The following is a 17,525-nucleotide window of genomic DNA, read 5'->3' on the forward strand; positions in this document are numbered from 1 at the left end:
GGGAAACGCGCGCGTTATCGGCGTGACATAGCATTCTTGATAGGAAAGTGGCGCGAGCCGGGTTATACGGCCGGCGCCCGCACGGTGGTCGTTTGGGAGAGGAGATAGATACGGTTTGGACACTTGGGAGAGGAGGGTTGGACATTTGGGAGAGAATATGGAGGAGAGTGTCGTTACTTTCTATATATCAAGGGACTTTATGTGGACCCGCTCTCGCGCGCCGCCTACGTCACAATTTTGCGTGGTTACGTGGCCAGCTGCGTTAAGCCGGCCACCGGAAGTAGTGCTGCCTAGCTCGGTGCTCTTTGAAACCTAAACTGCGACTGGGCGCTCTAAAAACGGCTCTAAATAAATAACCGTCAGGCACTCGCGGAAACGCGGTTCGCAGCCGTGATAAGTGGATCATAAGTTATCTATTGCAACAAAAAAAAGAAGGTGCAAAATTTTTGTGTCAGTGCTCCTTTAATTATGATTATTTAATTAAATTGCTAAATATTGACTCTAGGCAAGAAATGCGGCTTGCAAAGTTCGAGAGCGTCTTCAGAAACCCCAATTCCATTATTTGCGATAAAGGAAGTCTCACGTATACCATTTTTTCCAAGCTGCAAAGAGAGCCCGCGAAATACAAATAAAACCACGTGACTAGCGCATTCGCCCGCCGCGAGAATGCTGCCCTCAGCCGTGGTTTGAGAAAACGAAATCTGTGGTGCGATCTTGTACGCATTCCAAATAAACACGGAGGCGTGGCATTACATCCAACCGCACGCGAATGGCCAATTTGAACCGCGACAGACGTCACGGCTCTGCATTGACCAATCGCGTGCGGTCACGTGCGGCTGGATGTACTGCCACGCCTCCGTGTTTATTTTGTAACGCGTACAAGATCGCACCACAGGTGATTCAGCCGACAGCGGCGGAGGGGCGGAAAGTGTAGCATCTGGATAACAACTGTGTTGACGCCAAGTGAAAGACGGGAATGAGACGTTCGGATAGAGGGTGTGAGCCACGGTCACGGATAAGTCGACGATGTTTTTTTTTGTCCCGCGTCAGCCAGTTGGCGCGCGTGATGGTGCAAGTTCTAGCGAGCGCGGGCCAGGAAACCACCGTCAACTTATCGGCCTACCGCTGCAACGCAATCGCCGAGTCGCGGCCGCAGCAGTGGTGCGATCTTGTACGCGTTACAAAATAAACACGGAGGCGTGGCAGTACATCCAGCCGCACGTGACCGCACGCGATTGGTCAATGCAGAGCCGTGACGTCTGTCGCGGTTCAAATGGGCCATTCGCATGCGGTTGGATGTAATGCCACGCCTCCGTGTTTATTTGGAATGCGTACAAGATCGCACCACTGGTGAAGAAAAGGTTGCGCACAAATCTCGTGGCATTAGAGTTTCATGTCAGTGACGTGGGCTGGAAATACGCGGTTGGTGCGCTTGTCCTTCAGCTCAGCAATAGCGCTAAGACAAAATGTCACCGGACCTATAACTGCTTATCGACCATAGGGCCCTAAAAAGCGCGGCAAGAACTTTTGACAACGCTTAGGCACACGCTGTGTGCGTCGAACTAACACGAGGTCCCCGACAAGAAACGGCGCAGATTGGCGCTGCTTTGTTAGTGGAGCTTGAGCTGCTTGGCTGTGTAGAATAGCCAGGCGTGCTCGGTGACGTGCTTGCTGAAGGAGAGCGGTAGTGTTGGCTTCTGACCCATCGGGCTCTGCATTGGACAGATCGAAGCCGAGAAGTGACTCCTGAGGAAGCTTTCGTATTCTCCCGTATACAAGCTCGAAGGGGGTCTCTCGAGTAGTTTCTTGCCGTGACCTGTTCAGAGCGAACGCAGTAGACGCCAAGAAGTCGTCCCAGTCATCGTGCTCTGGGCTCACGTAGCAAGAAATAATGTCAGCCAGAGTTCTGTTGGTGCGTCCCTTATGAAAAAATTTAATGAGTATTAATAAACAGACTAATGTCTTTAGACATCAGAATCATTACACTGTCTAATGCCAGTCTAATGCGCTTTCTAATGCACACCTAATGCGAGTCTAATAGTAATTGGCCACCGTTAGTCTATAGAGTCATGACGTTAGAGTTTCTGATGACCATTGTCTAGCGTTAGTCTATGGAGTCCTGACGTGTGAGTTTCTAATGGCCGTTGTCTAGTGAAACGCAACTGAACATATGCATTAGGTTGACACTAAACACCATATTGCAGACTTAGGCCTTATGCCAGCAACAGCATGTTTGCTGCACACAGGTCAATAAATATTTTTGTGGTTAATAATACGAATGTGTGCATGCTTTAGAGGATTTTCACATAAATGCCAGCAGACCATTTCGAGCAATGACTAGATCACCATTGTTCTTTACACGTAACAGTCTTTCGAAGCCAATCAATAATCTTGCATGTCTATGATACACGCATTTGTAAACGAGCGCTAAATTGTCAAGCTATTTAGTTTCAATAGGACAATAAATGCCCACTAACTAGCCCCAGGGCTAGTTAGTTAAATTTTGTATTTCCTATGAAAGCGCTCTTTTACAATCACAAACAAATGAAATAAGACCAGACGAAAGATTTCAGGAGAAAGCGCTTTTCTATTTACTTTCTGGCTCAGCACTGACGATAGGGTCTCTTGTGCTGCACTGTCGTGGTGGTACAGTTGCTGTATTTGAAACCTGCAAGTGAAAGTGTTAATATGAGTTTGGCACTGAAGCATACAGCTTAGGGCAGCATGTGAACAGATCTTGAAATTTATGATTGATGCCTTTTTTTTTTCAAAACAGTGGTATAATTGTTACCATTTTAACTGAATAATCCATCTGTATCGATGTCCAACTACATAGCCTTGGCTTCATGCTGCTTTGATCAAAAACATAAAAAAACAAACCACTATACATCACTTCAGAGGGCTGTGGTTTCGTAGATTGGCCAGCTATTATAGACAGACCAATTAGCTCTGTTAGCTTCTTTGATGTAACATTTCATAATAACATCCTTTCGCTACTCAAATAGTACTCCATGCATGACTGCTGCATGCATCAGTGAGCCTATTCCACCTCCTTTGTTTTAAACAAAACTATCACAGAACAATTTGTAGCTCATGCTCAGCTTGTGCAAGGTGAATCTGAGCAATAGGCAAGTGGAATGTGGAGCTGAGTCTTGGTGATACAGCTAGAGAAATGCTAAATTCTAGTGAAAAGAATCATGAAATGGTGGGTTCTGTAAGAACCTACATATATTTTACCGATATGCATGCTGTAACAAGTTATGGGTCATTTCTACAAATATTTTGAAAACAAGGCATTGGAGAAAGCAAGCCAAGGCATTTTTGTATTATTACCCCTGGTGACTTTCGATATTATTCGATAGCTAAAGGTACATTCATTATGTACCTTGAAGAGGCGACAAAAGTTCTATGAATGTTAGCTAGCAAATATTGCATAGTTATGAAATTGATCACTTGTCTTTTAGAAAAACAGAAGAATCCACATTGGAGTGTGTCGGTACTTGTTGAACATCTTGACAGGATATCACAGCTACTAAAGGAAAGAGCACATAGCAGCGCTAAACTCACAACTAACTTTTTTTAGAAATCACGCAGACGCTTAAAATATCATCTGAACCCAAGTGTTCGCACAGAGATAACATCATCTACAGTGCATGTGCAAACAGCTAAATGGAGTAATCAAACGAACACCCAGGAGGAAAGAGGATCACGAGCTAAGACACCGACACAGAAAGAAGAGAGGAGCACTGTCCGTGTATTAGCTCGCGCTCCTGTTCCCTCCTGAGTATGTACCAAAATGCCCAGTTACAAGTATTGCTAAAATGTGCACCCTTCCACAGTGCATTACACTTCTCTTTCTGTGGTAGGTCTCAATCTGTGTCGTGAACTGTGCAATATGCGCAGATTCCTGGTATCTTTATAGATTGTGGTGTGATAATGTTCCAAACAATGTGATGAAACATATGAGTATCCGATGCCTTCTAATCAAGGCTATCTCCAATTCAGATTATCAAACTCTCAGGCTTCTCGATCATCAGACAACAATGCTTTGTTAGAAGGAAATGGGTACTCCCATGTTGCACGACATTGCTTAAAACATGGTTGCACCACAACCTATAATAACACCATAAACCTGTACATAGCAGTAAGGTCAGAACAGGGACTATTAAGGCCCACAACATAGAAAAATAGAGCAATAGAATACGCTGTGAAAGTGTGCCCTACAGCTTTGCATGAAAGTCAATTTTCAATGTTGCATCATTTCATAACATAGTGGTAGAATATATGTTTCATTGCCTCCTTTTGCTGTTTGTCAATGCCTGTAGACGACGTCATCTATGCAAGAACGTGTGGTTACACATAATATTGAAACGTTAATGTTTATCGCAGAGACATGTGAAGGCAGGACGAGGAGGGACACACAAAGGTGCTAACTTTCAAGTAATTTATGTGGACTCAGATCATACATATTTATAATTTTAAGGAAAGAAAAATTCAGGCATGTGCAGGCACAGCTGCGCCCAGGAAAAATAGTTCTTTCTTTGTTAAATATAGTGACGGCACACTAACACAATCTTGGCAAAGATAATGAATAGTTGCTGATTCAATAATCAATCCAATGTACAGTATAGTATTATCACTGTGTGGCTAACCAGCAACTGCTGCCTCTTTTTACATTGTTGCAGTGTTCCCTGAGCCTTCCTTTGAGACAATGGCCCATTTTCCCTAGATAATGCTTACCCCATAATAGGGGTATCTGATAAACGATGCCTTCTTTGCAAAGCATGTAACGTGTCCTGCGATTCTTATTCCAGCCAAGCCTCCTTTGAGCAACTGGGTTGATGCTTTTGCATAGTTTAGTATGCTTATTTAAAGCCGGGATCACAACGCTGATGTTTGTCTCAGCACCAACCGTGTTTATGCTGTCGGATATCCTGTGCAGATGTGGCATAGCGGAAATATATTTCGGCGATCAAGATTCGGCGTTGTTTTGGCGTGGCAACTGTAAGGTGGTTTTCTGAGTGGGCTTCTGCAACCGGTACAGCAAGGGGAGCAGGATATCCTGCTTGCATCCACAAGCAGGATATAATTAAGGCTCGTCCACAATAAATGGGAACAGGATTTTTTAAGGCGTTATCGAGGCAGTGTCAGACAATGCACCTTTTTACCATTATTGAGTGGGAGGAACTAAAAGGTAAGAATGGCTTGTTTCCCCGCAGTTCGTATGACTAGCGCATGCAGTTTTTATGCATATTAAATCGTACATTCAAGAACCTGATAGTACAATACTCGCCCGATGCTCGAGAGTAAGCACCATTGGGTGTAAGTAATCACGTGCAAGTGTTACGATGTTAGTGGCTTCAGATTCGACAGAACCTTTGTGGTAATTTATAAAGAGGTAGTCATCGTCATATCTTAAAACCCCTGTGCTTGTATATTGCACTAAAAAATCCTGTTCCCATTTCTTTTGGATGAGCCTTCATTTCAAGAACTCACCGGATGCCACCAGGATATCCTGCCCCTCTTTCTGTACCGGTTGCAGAAGCCCAACTCAGAAAACCACCTTGCATTTGCCAGGCAAAAAAAAAAGACTAATCTTGATGGACGACGAATTTTTGCCACTAAGCCCTATTTGCACGGGATATCTGACAACATAAAAGCGGTTGGTGCTTGGGTAAACATCAGCATTGTGCTCATGGCCTCAAATCATGATTCTAAGCTAAGCAAAAGCAGCAACCCAGATATTCACAAGGACGCCTGGCTGCATTAAGAATCACAGGACACATTACGTGCCCTGCAAAGTAGGCGCCGTTTACCAGATACCCCAATCATGTGGTAAGCGTTATGTAGGGCAAATGAGGTAGTGTCTCAAAAAAAAAGAAAAGCTCGGGGAACGCTGAAACAACGTAAAGAAAGGCAGCGATGACTGGTCAGCTGCACATTGGAGCACATGTGGTTGCTTTACACTTTGATAAGAGTTTCATTGTGCATAGGCACATTGACAAACTACTACATAGATCATTGAATCAGCAACTATTAATAATGTTAGCTGAGATTGTGTTAGTGTGCCATCACTATCTTTAACAAAGAAAGAACTATTTTTCTTTGATGCAGCTGTACCTGTCCATGCCTGAGTTTTTGTTTTCTTTCTGTTCAATGCATAAGTGTGATCCACGTGCAAATAAGTAATTGTTGAAATTTAGCACCTGTGCATGTTTCTCCTTCTTGTGCCATCTTCACAGGTCTCTATGCTAAACCTAAGGATATGTCTTGCCATGAAGGCCAGATGTCAACCCTTGATAACATTTTTTTAAGTTTTCTCACTCTGCTCCAAACTACATGGCAAAAAAAATCACTAGAAATCCACTGATTTCTTGAATAATGCAATACTGGTATTTTTATAGTTAGCAAACAGAGTTCCATAATTATGACACTGTCTTCTTTTTCATTTCTGTGATTTACACACAAAACTGACAAAATTTTAGGATTTTTCAAGATGCTACCTGCAACCAATGGGGAGCATGAAAACCTATATCAGCGCTACAAAACTTCTCGCATTGTCTATTGTGGCTTCAGATTTCATTTCTTTTTCAATGTTATTTTGCAATGGCCCTCGAAACTTCTGAATGTAAAAGCTAGCATCGCAACAATACACATAACAACATCATTATAAGTAAGATTTCCCCGCACAGTTTCATGGCAATCCAAACAAAACAGATGTTCGGTGGAAGATGGAGGACGCTTGAAGAGACAAAAAGTACTCAAAGAGGTTATGTCGCTGCAGCCAACTTTTCAACAAGTAGACTTGCCTTCGTCAAGACAGCAATGTCAAGAAGCACCAGTTGCTCCCTTTATGAAGACAACTTCAAGTGTCAAAACGTTGGCTCTGGCGTCAATCCATGTTCAAGGATTACAAACTAAATAATACAAACTATTTCATGTTCCATGTTCAACGGATCCAAACTAAATAATATGCACTGCACTAAAGTGCAGGAGATAGGTTTCCCACACCTAAGCTAAGGGCCAGTATATGCTATATCTCGAGATGTGCTACGTGCCAAAACTGTCTCATTGTAGTGATGAAAAGAAATTCCTACCACTCAATATGGCTTGTCTGGGCTTGGAGGAAGACCGCTCCTATCTTGCACTGCAATATGTCCTCTGTGTCGGTGCCGTGAACAGCTGTCATCGCTGATACATACATGACAGATAACAGATGACAGATGTAAATGCAAGTGCGCTCAAAGCACCAAACATACCTGTCTATCGGGTCTCTCGTTCTCATCCTCGCTGTGCCAACACGCCGCCCGGGCTATCGATTCCTGCACAACAGCATCACGCAATGAATAACCAAGTTACTTAGTTCAGCGACATTCTTCAACTTACCGAAGTTTGGCACTGGTTTTGCATTCTTCACAGTCGCTCGTCAAAAGGCTCACGCTTCCGCTCCTGTACAACCGCGGTCGCCGCTTGTCACAACACTGGGAAGTGGATTGTCTTTGGAGCTACACTCGATAATGAATCACGCGATTAACGTGGGTAATCGATAAACGAAGCAAGAAAGCACTTTTGAGCGCGGAGACAAAGCTGCGCGTCCGATGAGGCTGTTCTGAGTGGCGACGAACGACGATGCATCATCCCCCACTTGATCAATGCGGGAGGACGTTCCGAAACGCGCAAAATATCCAGTCGACGAATGTGAAGTACGATAAGCACACAATAAACGCACACAATATCTATCAACACGGTAATATGTCACTGCAGGGCACATGTGCTCGCGGGAAGCACCTGTAGTACAACGAGGCCTGTTGCAACTGCTGACTAACAGGCTCGACTAAAAAGAAAAGATAGGTGGCAGCAGTGTCGTGTTATCATGCAGATTGTTTTTGTATTGCAAATTAAATGTATTTATGGCTTTGCACACAAGTATAGGTGCGTCTGCACTATTTGATCACTCATTGTATTTAGTTTTCAAACTATACTTTTTGTTCTTGGCATATTAGAAAAAATTTTGCTAACTCCCGAGGCGACGGTCATCACTGAGTCCCTGCAAAATACACGTAGGGTGGCGGATTCTAGCCACCCTTGTACAGATCTTAAAGGCAATGCTTTTGCGTACTACAAGCGCCGAACACAGATTTGTTTCAGGGTTCGAGGCGTGTGTAGATAGTATGTAGGGTGGCTGCATTCTAGCCACCCTAGTACAGATCTCAGAGGCAATGCTTTTGCGTACTACAAGCGCCGAACACAGATTTGTTTCAGGGTTGGAGGCGTGTGTAGATAGGTATGAATAGCATGCATTCCTGCACAATAAAAGAGAAAGGATGTATCTGACCAGGTGCCCATTCCTCTACTTTCTCTGCGTAACAGCAAGCAGAAGCGTTAGCTGCGGGATGAAAGGCATGGGCGCCCCCCCCCCCCCATCCCCTGTACCCCGTTCTCAGGAACTTGCCGACGGGGAATGAAGAATGGAGTGGGGGGTGGGGGGTGGGGGAGGCTACGTTGGTAGCCACTGCTCCCAGGCGTATTTTTGTTGAAAACGTGTAGCTGATGATACATTTCCAAATTCTGACTGCAACGATCCGACTGATTCATCTCTCGTGCTTCCCTCAGTGTCCGCAGTTCTATTACAGTGCACTGTAGTTCTATTATTCCAACCCCCCATCCTCTGGGCAAATGGAAAACCGACACTTCTGTGTAACTGTTCGGGGCATCGCTTCACCGCACGCGAGCGACACTATGAAAATTAGTTAATTAGTAAACGCTTCAATATATCCGGCGGATAAAACTTCAATATCAGGGGCGTAGCCAGAAATTTTTTTCGGGGGGGGGGGTTCAACCATACTTTATGTATGTTCGTGCGTGCGTTTGTGTGTGTGCGTGCCTATATACGCAAGCAAAACTGAAAAATTTCGGGGGGGGGGGTTGAACCCCCCCAACCCCCCCCTTGGCTACGCCCCTGTTCAATATATATATATTGAAGTTTTATCTGCCCAAGGTGGTCGAAATTAATCCGGAATGCCCCAATAGAGCGTGCCTCCACATCGTGCTTTTGGCACGGAATATCCCAGCATTATTATTATTATTATTATTATTATTATTATTATTATTATTATTAGTGCTTAAGGTGCTCAATGCTTATTAGTGCTCAATGTTATATCTCCTACTGAAACATGATTGAAATATTTATTGCAATACAAACTGTTTGGCGTTTGAGATTTCTCAAAGACAAAACGTGAATGTTGAGATCTGTAAGAAATTGAATTAGATTTAGGTGCATGTAGGAATCCCAAGTGGTCGACATTTTCGGAGCCTTCCACTACGGCATGCCTCATAATCGTATCGCAGGGGCATGGTGATGATGATGATGAAATAACTTTATTGTTTGTCCGGCAGATTAACGGCCCGGGCTCAGGTCTCCCATGTCGCATAGGCAGAAATTGTTTTTTTTTTTGGGGGGGGGGGGGTGCACCTCGTTGATCTGAAGTGGGGGCCGGGCAGGCAGATGTGGTCGAATGTCATTTTGGGCTCTGTATGCCATGACCAAAAAATTTCGAGGGGTGGGGAGGGGGAGGGTGGTTGGGGCACGGGCCCGATGTGCCACCCCCTGGCTACGCCACTGTCGTATCGTGGTTTTGGGATGTAAAATCCTCGCAATTGTTACGATTAGTATTAAGATATAGAATTTTTAGTGGTGATAAACGCTTAATATATATTTCTTAGCTGTAATGTGCTTTGGCATTAGGATACGCAATGAAAAATCTGCTTACTTCTGTCATCAGAAATGCTGGTGCATATTGTCATTTGAGTGTCTAATGCACACGTGATGCTAAAGGACATTAGGCTTTGCAGGTCTAATGTCAATCTAATGACACATTAGGTGTGCATTAGTTGCACATTAGACTCGCAAAGTTCATTTTCATAAGGGGTTCGACCAGTCCATTCGTTTGTGGGTGTTCTGGTGAGGCAGCAGCTTGGCGGATTCCGTATTGGTGTAGCAATCTCTCAAAGGCTCGAGACATAAATGGCGTGCCGCGGTCCGTGGTCAACGTTCGTGGTGTGCCATGGCGGAACACTATGGGTCCGGTCACGAAAGAAATAACATGAGTCGCAGAGGAGTCAGGGACGGCTTGAACTTCGGTCCACTTCGTTAGGTAATCGATTGCGACGATCAGAAACTTATTTCCCCGCCGGGTGCGTGGTAGTGCCCCAGCTGATCAACGCCAATGACCTCACAAGGGGCCTCCGGTGGCGGTATGCGTTGAAGAGGTGCTTGTATGGGATGAGATGGGGCTTTCCTCTGCTGGCATATGGAGCAAGAGGACACATATTGACCTGCGTCAGATGCCATGCCTCTCCACCAGAAACGTTGACGGAGTCTGGCCAGCGTTTTTGTTTGGCCAAGGTGGCCAGCCGCAAACGCGTCGTGGCACATAAAAAGCACGCACTGTCGTACACTTTGCGGCACGACAGGACGCCAAGAAGAGCTTCTCGTGGTGCGATGACACAGAATACCATCACGAAGAGCGTAAGCAGCTTTCAACTTTTCTAAACGATGAATATTAGTCGGCAGTGCGCCAGACAGACGTGCGAGTAATGTCCTCAACATTCTTGTCTGCATGTTGAGCTGCCCGAAGATCAAGAAGTGCGAGAGCTGGCGCTGAAGAATTCTGAGGTGCGGCGTTTCGAGACAGATAGTGTGCGTCTGGTGTTGAGAGCCACTGCGATGGACGATTTTGAAAGAGTAGTCTTGCAGTTTGATCGCCCAACGCGCCAATTTCGCGCTGAGGTCTTTCATTGCTTGAAGCCAGAGGAGAGCGCTATTGTCGGTAACAATGGTGAACGACTTGCCGTATACGTAGGGCCTGAATTTTTCCACCGCCCAAACTACCGCTAGGCACTCCAATTCAGACGCATGGCACCGACTTTCAGGTTCACTTAACCGTCGACTAGCATAGGCGACGGGGCGCTCGTGGCCATCAGGGTCGGCTTGCAGTAAAACGGCTCCAAGTCCAAGACCGCTGGCGTCGGTATGGATGATTACGGGCGCGTCCTCCCGGTAGTGGGCTAGTGTGGGTGGCGACTGCAACGCACTTTTAAGGTCGGCGAAGGCGGCTTCTTGCTCTTGACCCCAGTGCCATTTTGTACCCTTCTTGAGTAGTACATTCAGCGGGTTGCTGTGTACTGCGAGAGCCAGGGACAAAGCGGCGGAAATAGGACGCAAATCCCAAGAAACTTTTGAGTTGCTTACCTGTAGTCGGAGGCGGAATGGTGGCCAGTGCACTTACTTTGGACGGGTCAGGGCTGAGGCCGCAAGCACTTACAACATGGCCCAAATAAGTCACTTCGGAGAAGCCAAAATAACATTTAGAAGGCTTTATCTGGATATTTGCCTTTTCGAGGGCACTCAATGCGAGCTCGAGCCTTTTTTGGTGCTCCTCCCCTACTGAAAATTCCTATATATACAGGACCCGTACATACGATGTTATTGGATACGGGTGATATAGGTTTTATGGGTCATATGGGTGATATAGGTTTTATAGGTCATATGGGTTATATAGGTTTTATGGGTCATACGGGTGATATAGGGTTATGGGTCATACAGGAGATATATGTTCATAGGTCATATGGGTGATATAGGTTTTGTGGGTCATATAGCATACTACAAATATATAGCATACTACAAATAAGGCAATGTCGGTTTATGAATAGTTTATGTCATGCATACACTATTCATACGTGAACATGCAGCAATGTGTGCTTTAATGGTGCTTCAAAGGTGCAGTATATTCTAAATGGGTAGAACAATCAAATATAGTGTTGTATGTAGGTGCTTGGAGAAAAACAGTGAGACAAATATTTTTGCATCTTCATTATTTATTTAAATCATTAAGCATTTTGGCCATGAGATGATTCATCTTTTTCATCCGGGCAGCCACATGCACACCTGCCGGCTAACCTTCACATTCTGCAAGCCACCTGCAGAGTAGCGAGCAAATACATGAAGCACTTCTTAAATATTTAGATTATTTGTTCACCTAAAGTAAAAATTTAATGCCACTACGTAAAGAAAAATACCTTAAAGAGGTACTGACACAAAATTTCACAGCTGAGATAGCCTCAGGGATTGATTCCCGTGAACATGCGTATATCATCTACCAAACCTGAACAGCGAATATAGCTTGGAAGATTTTTTATATGAATATTGAAGTTCGCGTGTGTGATCCAGCGCTATATGCCACACCTTGCATCATTGAAATCATCCAAAGTGACCTCAAGGTGACTCCCAACTTCCGAGACATCACCACAGCGGCTGAGCTCCGAGTTGGCGCAGCTAGAATAACGGCATCATAGTCGCCATTGCCCTTTGTTTACGCTTGTGCCAGCAGGCAACTATTCGGCGACTGCTCGCGAGTTCGTGCCTGCAGAGAACGTATGGAAGCCTCAACAAAGTCGTTGCCACCATACGATGATGATAGAAATGACGCCAACGACATTGAGCAGCACTTACGGCAGCGAAAGAATGCGAGTAGATATACAGGCAGCACAGAAGTGCATTACGGTTCTGTGTACCATCTCACATGCTAGATGGCATTAGTTGCACCAGGCAACTTGTTGTTCTCGCTCTGCTAAACGGAAACTGAGACTAGTCGGTAATAAACAGACTGTAATTAATTATCTGTCCCGCGTTGCAGCAAACAATCTGCCGTGTTATGAATAATAGGCCCCCAGTGATGGATTGCAGCAAAATAATGCCAGACGAAAATTTTTGTGTCAGTACCTCTTTAAGGAAAAATACTCACTAGCCACAGCCTCCAACTTTCTTGGTGTCAGGGCCCTCTTCGGTGGCCCGTTTGTCCTCCTGGCGCACCAAGCACCGACAAGGCGCTACTGTGGGATTCTTGTTCTGAAGCTCAAGGATACTGCACAGGAGCTTTGTGGCCTCCTTGCAAAATAAGGAGTCCTTGGGCCGCGACAGCAGCCAAGCCCATTGCTCTTCCTTCACGAATATGCCACTTCTCAGATGGACCTGCATTGGAAAAATGTCTTTGTGATCCTCTTCTTTTTTGTGTTGTGCGAGTTAACATTGTTGCACTCATCCTGAAAGCGTTGCTATTACAGTTGCAATTTACCTGCATAACTGCCTTGTAGCGGAAAGCTTCAATGCTGAAAATTATTGCTCCAAGAGGTCTCACAATTTTGACTTGAAACAGATAAATAGAGGAGCTCAAAGAAGAATATGTGTGCAGCTCTAGGCACATGCAGGACTTATAATTGGTAGCATTAGCGCAACCTTCAGAATGCCACTTGTGCAATCACTCATTCAACTGACTGCTAAAATATGGGGCAAAAACATGAAGGTAAACATTAGCTTCAAGACAAGAGGACCGCCAACTAACAAAAGGGACAAAAATAACAGCCGTAACGCCAAATATCAAGTAGCAATAAAGAAATCTGATACTATAATGGCTCAAGCAAGATCAAAAATCCATTTTTTGCAATCATATAAATGAAAAGCAAATGTTATTGATCATCATGGCTGCCTTTGAGTCAATTTTGTGCCACCTCAGCAGCTGATGTGATGCAATTGTGAAATATGCTACAAAGTGGTATTAACTAAAATTTCCAGATTACTATAGTTTTCTTCAGCGAGTTAAATTAGCACAAGTTTCAGCTTTCGTGGGAATACTGACAAGAAAATTAAATTTTTGTTATGACACACTTTTTTTTCATACTTCTGGTTGTTTGTAATACCTTGCAATCACTGAGTCTCAATAACCCTCCAGCTAATACGTATCGCTTTACATTAGCGTCAAAACGTAATCACTCCTTATGTCTCCCAACTCCGCCCCTGTCTTATCAAAGAGCAAATACATTATGTAGTTTGTAGTCGCTGCAAGAGGCTTCTGCACTATAGTGCTTTCGTGCTCCAAAATTACACAGTTTGCAGCACAACACAAACAGCCAATCAGAGACAGTTTAATCATTTATGCAACTGAAACTACTGTAACAGTTCAGTGCGACTAGTGGGGTTCAACGCATGCCCGCTGCCTTTGCACAGATGGTCACCTATTCTGCCTTCCGTGTAACTCTCCATATCAGCTGTTACGGGATGTGGTGAACAGGCAAGTTTCGAACGTGTTTCGCCATGAGCTGGTTTGGACAGGCATGCTGCGCAAGCTCTCGGCCGTGTCAAGGAAGCGAGCGCATGGGATGCTCTCTCTCTAGACACCATAAAGAAAGCAGAAGTTTCTTTCCTGTCTGCTGGCTCCTTTGTATGAGCATCACTTGGACTGATTCCTGTTCTGACTGTTCAGCCAAAGAGCGTAATTGAAAAGTGAAACTTTGAGCCAATATACAGCACCAAGATGTTGGCACTCGGCAGCAGGAAAGAGCGGAACCTCTGAGGTTCGTTGTTTGTTGTCCACTATTTTGATCTCCTTCCTCACCACTCATGCTGACTAAGCTACTCCTTGAGGCACCTTACGTTTTCAGGTAAATCATTTTTATAAAGCGCAGATGACGACAAATATAGAGGAATGAGACATGCTCAAATGTGTGGTTTCTTTTTTTTCCATTTAGAGCGAAGTACACACTGTGCTTTTCATGAAACAATTAAAGGGGCCCACAACACTTTTCAAGCATGGTCAGAAAACAATGCCGACCGAAAGTCGAGTCTCCTGAGAGCATGTGAGGCAAACATAGCACAGCACGCGGCCTGGAATTCACAATTTATTTTTAGTCAGCTAGAAATTGCTCCCTCTTCCCTCGACAAATGATGCTATAAACCCAAATGACCGCGCCATGAGCACAAAGTACACTGGCACTGCGGAAGGCTGCCATGTGCCCGTGCGCTCGCTCGCAATCACTTTGAATGTAAGCCCCGCATTCGAAGAAAAAAAAAAAGGAAAGGAAGTGCTTAAGGGGATAATGCATGCTGACGAATTAACGTAGCTTTTGTTACCTTGTCATCACCCCCTGCGTAACTTTCAGCACGCTTGCACTAAAGGAGAGAAAACACTTAAAGCGTGCGACAAATCCCTGTAACTATGCTCGTACTTGACAGATTGTAAAAATTTTTACAGCAGTCGATTTGTGAGGCAATAAGCTCCTTTAATGAAGTAATGCGATGATTACTTTGAAATGTGTTGCAGGGCCCCTTTAATACAAGGCGAAGTGAACATGTGCCTTGTCCGACATCCGAACGTTCTGTCCCAAAACTTCACCTGCTGTAACGCTCAAACCTCTAAATCAGTGTCAATTATCCAAAAGAAAAAGTGTAATCATTATGCAAGCAAATACAGTATATGCCCACAAAATTGATAAGTGCAAGCACAGTGGAAGCAGCAGCAGCAGTAGCGAAGAAAAGATATTCAGCTCATATGATGAAAGTAGATGAACTGATAGTGATGAGTACTAATGCATCAACAGCAAACATAAATTACCAAAAGGTACAGCTGCCTACCTCATTATCTATGAGGGCCAACACTGTAAGTGGGAGTTCACCACTGGCCCCTGCACTCTGAAAGGCAAAAGATGGGACAGTTTAATTAGCCACAAAACATGGTGTTTCAACACAAGCATGCGAGCATAGCAACAACATGCAAGAAAGCAGCGCGTGAAATCACAGCACCAACCGAGCCTGCGCAGCAACTCAAGACGCCAACAACGGCCGCTTCTCCAAAGTGCGCCCCTTCACCCCCTACAGAGAAGGCACCCCACCGACCGGCAGCGTGCTTCGCATCAAGTGCTGGTGCGAAAGCTGGAAAAATTTAGAACTCGAGAGACAATGCCATGCGGAGTGAGGCTGCTACCGCCGCTTCGAGACGAACGTGCAAGGAACTCGCTCTTCCAAGGCCTTCGCTGGGCTGTGCATGGATGAGTCATGTCAGTGACTCTCGAACCAAGTGCAACTCAATATAGGCGCGTGGAGACAGGAAAGACAGGAGTGGTTCAGTTGGTGAGGAAGTGTGTTATGATGTAGTAGAGTGGTTCGGTCGGCCAGAGAAGTGTCGGGAGATGACGCTGTGCAGTCACTGAGGAGACATTTTGAAAAAAGTGAGAGAAGTCTCTCAGACAGTGACACCAAGAAGAGCGAAGTAATCCCAGACTGTCGAAGGGGAACCCCTGCTCAGCAATACAGTCCACAAGAAGGAACTAGTAGAGCCGGTCAATATGAAATGGCTAAGTGTTCTTGAATATTCTCGAGTGCCTGAGTTTCTATTTCAGCGCAATTTGATAAACTGTTTCCCCATTAATGTTAAAGCCATACAAGTTGTATTGTGATTTAACTAGCCAAGTGTGCATGTATCAGAGTTTTAACTTTCTTAATTTAGGATATATTATTGTAATAGCAATTAGATGGACACTCAGCAACTGTGAACTGTGAAGGGCATGGTTGTGAGCGCTGGCAGGCGCTATCTCGATAAGCATCACTATACTCGCGGACAACTTTTCTTGGCAATGAAGGGAAGGCTAGAGAGCCGAACTACACGCAAGCTGCGTGTAGTTCGGCATACACGCAAGCTGCAAGTAAATGCAATATACTACAGGCTGGTCAACGAGAATAACGACGTGGATTCGTTGATATCAACATCAACAATTCATACCGGTGTCACAGGGGCAATTTTGATCGCGATCAGGTCCGATCCGAATGTGGTTTCTTGATCGCGATCAACAACGGTCGCTGCTACAAGTTAATCTAAATTAATTTTGGTGCAGACGTCGATCAAATGCATGCAATGTCGGAGCCAGAAGCGATCGTCTTGATCTAGACTGGGTCTGATGACTGTTATACCGGTGTCAAAGGCGCACTTTTGATCGCGACCAGGGCCAACCCCGATCGGATTCTTTATCGCGATCAACAACGGTCCAAACTAATCCGTATCGAGCTTGGTGCATACGCCAGTCAAATCGCGATCTGGGAGCCAGTGCATCGCGATTGTCTTGATCCCAGTCGGGCCAGATCGCGATTAAATGTGACCGTGTAGCAGCATCTGATTCTGATCGAGCCTAATCCAGGCCGGCCCTGATCGCGATCGAAAGTGCCCGTGTGACACCGGTATTAGAGGTAGCCACGCAGCACCACATGATTTGGATCTATTTCAATCCGAATAGGCCATGACCGCGACCAAGTGCCCGTGGGACACGAACGCGCGGTATCAGTTGCAGCACGAGAACATGACACACGGACACAGTATGGCACACGAAAGTAAAACACACACACACAAACGTGTTTTACGTTGTGCCTTCTTTTGTCGGTGTGTCGAGTAAAACCCACGCCAGCGAAAACATCATAGAAAATAAAATCACACTCACCTCCAAGAAGATCGACATCCCCGCGAAAGTAGCTCTCGTTGATGTCCTCACCTGGCTCACTTTTCCAATAGACCTCTATTTCTTTGCGATATCGGCTACGCTGAGCGGATTGCGCTCTTTTATGAGCTTGTCAACAATCGCGCGGTAACCGTCTCTGTAAACGACGAACGCGACATTTGGTGCAACCGGCATTTCGAATTCTCCTG

The 17,525-nt window shown here is 45.1% G+C and overlaps 1 protein-coding gene and 1 long non-coding RNA gene across 2 annotated transcripts; both read right to left on the minus strand.

Moving 5' to 3' along the window:
* Nucleotides 1–7,090: 7,090 nt before the first annotated feature.
* On the minus strand, nucleotides 7,091–7,498 carry LOC119379519 (uncharacterized). Its single transcript, XR_005181225.2, has 3 exons — nucleotides 7,387–7,498; nucleotides 7,260–7,322; nucleotides 7,091–7,191 (listed from the first exon to the last, which is right to left on the minus strand). It is a non-coding gene; the product is annotated as an uncharacterized LOC119379519 (long non-coding RNA).
* Nucleotides 7,499–11,956: 4,458 nt separating this feature from the next.
* Nucleotides 11,957–17,525, minus strand: LOC119388743 (uncharacterized). The gene is made up of 3 exons (XM_037656164.2): nucleotides 17,320–17,525; nucleotides 15,467–15,523; nucleotides 11,957–13,030 (listed from the first exon to the last, which is right to left on the minus strand). The coding sequence occupies exons 1-3, from the start codon at nucleotides 17,335–17,337 to the stop codon at nucleotides 12,803–12,805; spliced, it is 303 nt and encodes a 100-aa protein (XP_037512092.1). The 5' UTR covers nucleotides 17,338–17,525; the 3' UTR covers nucleotides 11,957–12,802.

Source organism: Rhipicephalus sanguineus, chromosome 1, assembly GCF_013339695.2.
Source record: "Rhipicephalus sanguineus isolate Rsan-2018 chromosome 1, BIME_Rsan_1.4, whole genome shotgun sequence".
Classification (NCBI taxonomy): Eukaryota; Metazoa; Arthropoda; class Arachnida; order Ixodida; family Ixodidae; genus Rhipicephalus; species Rhipicephalus sanguineus.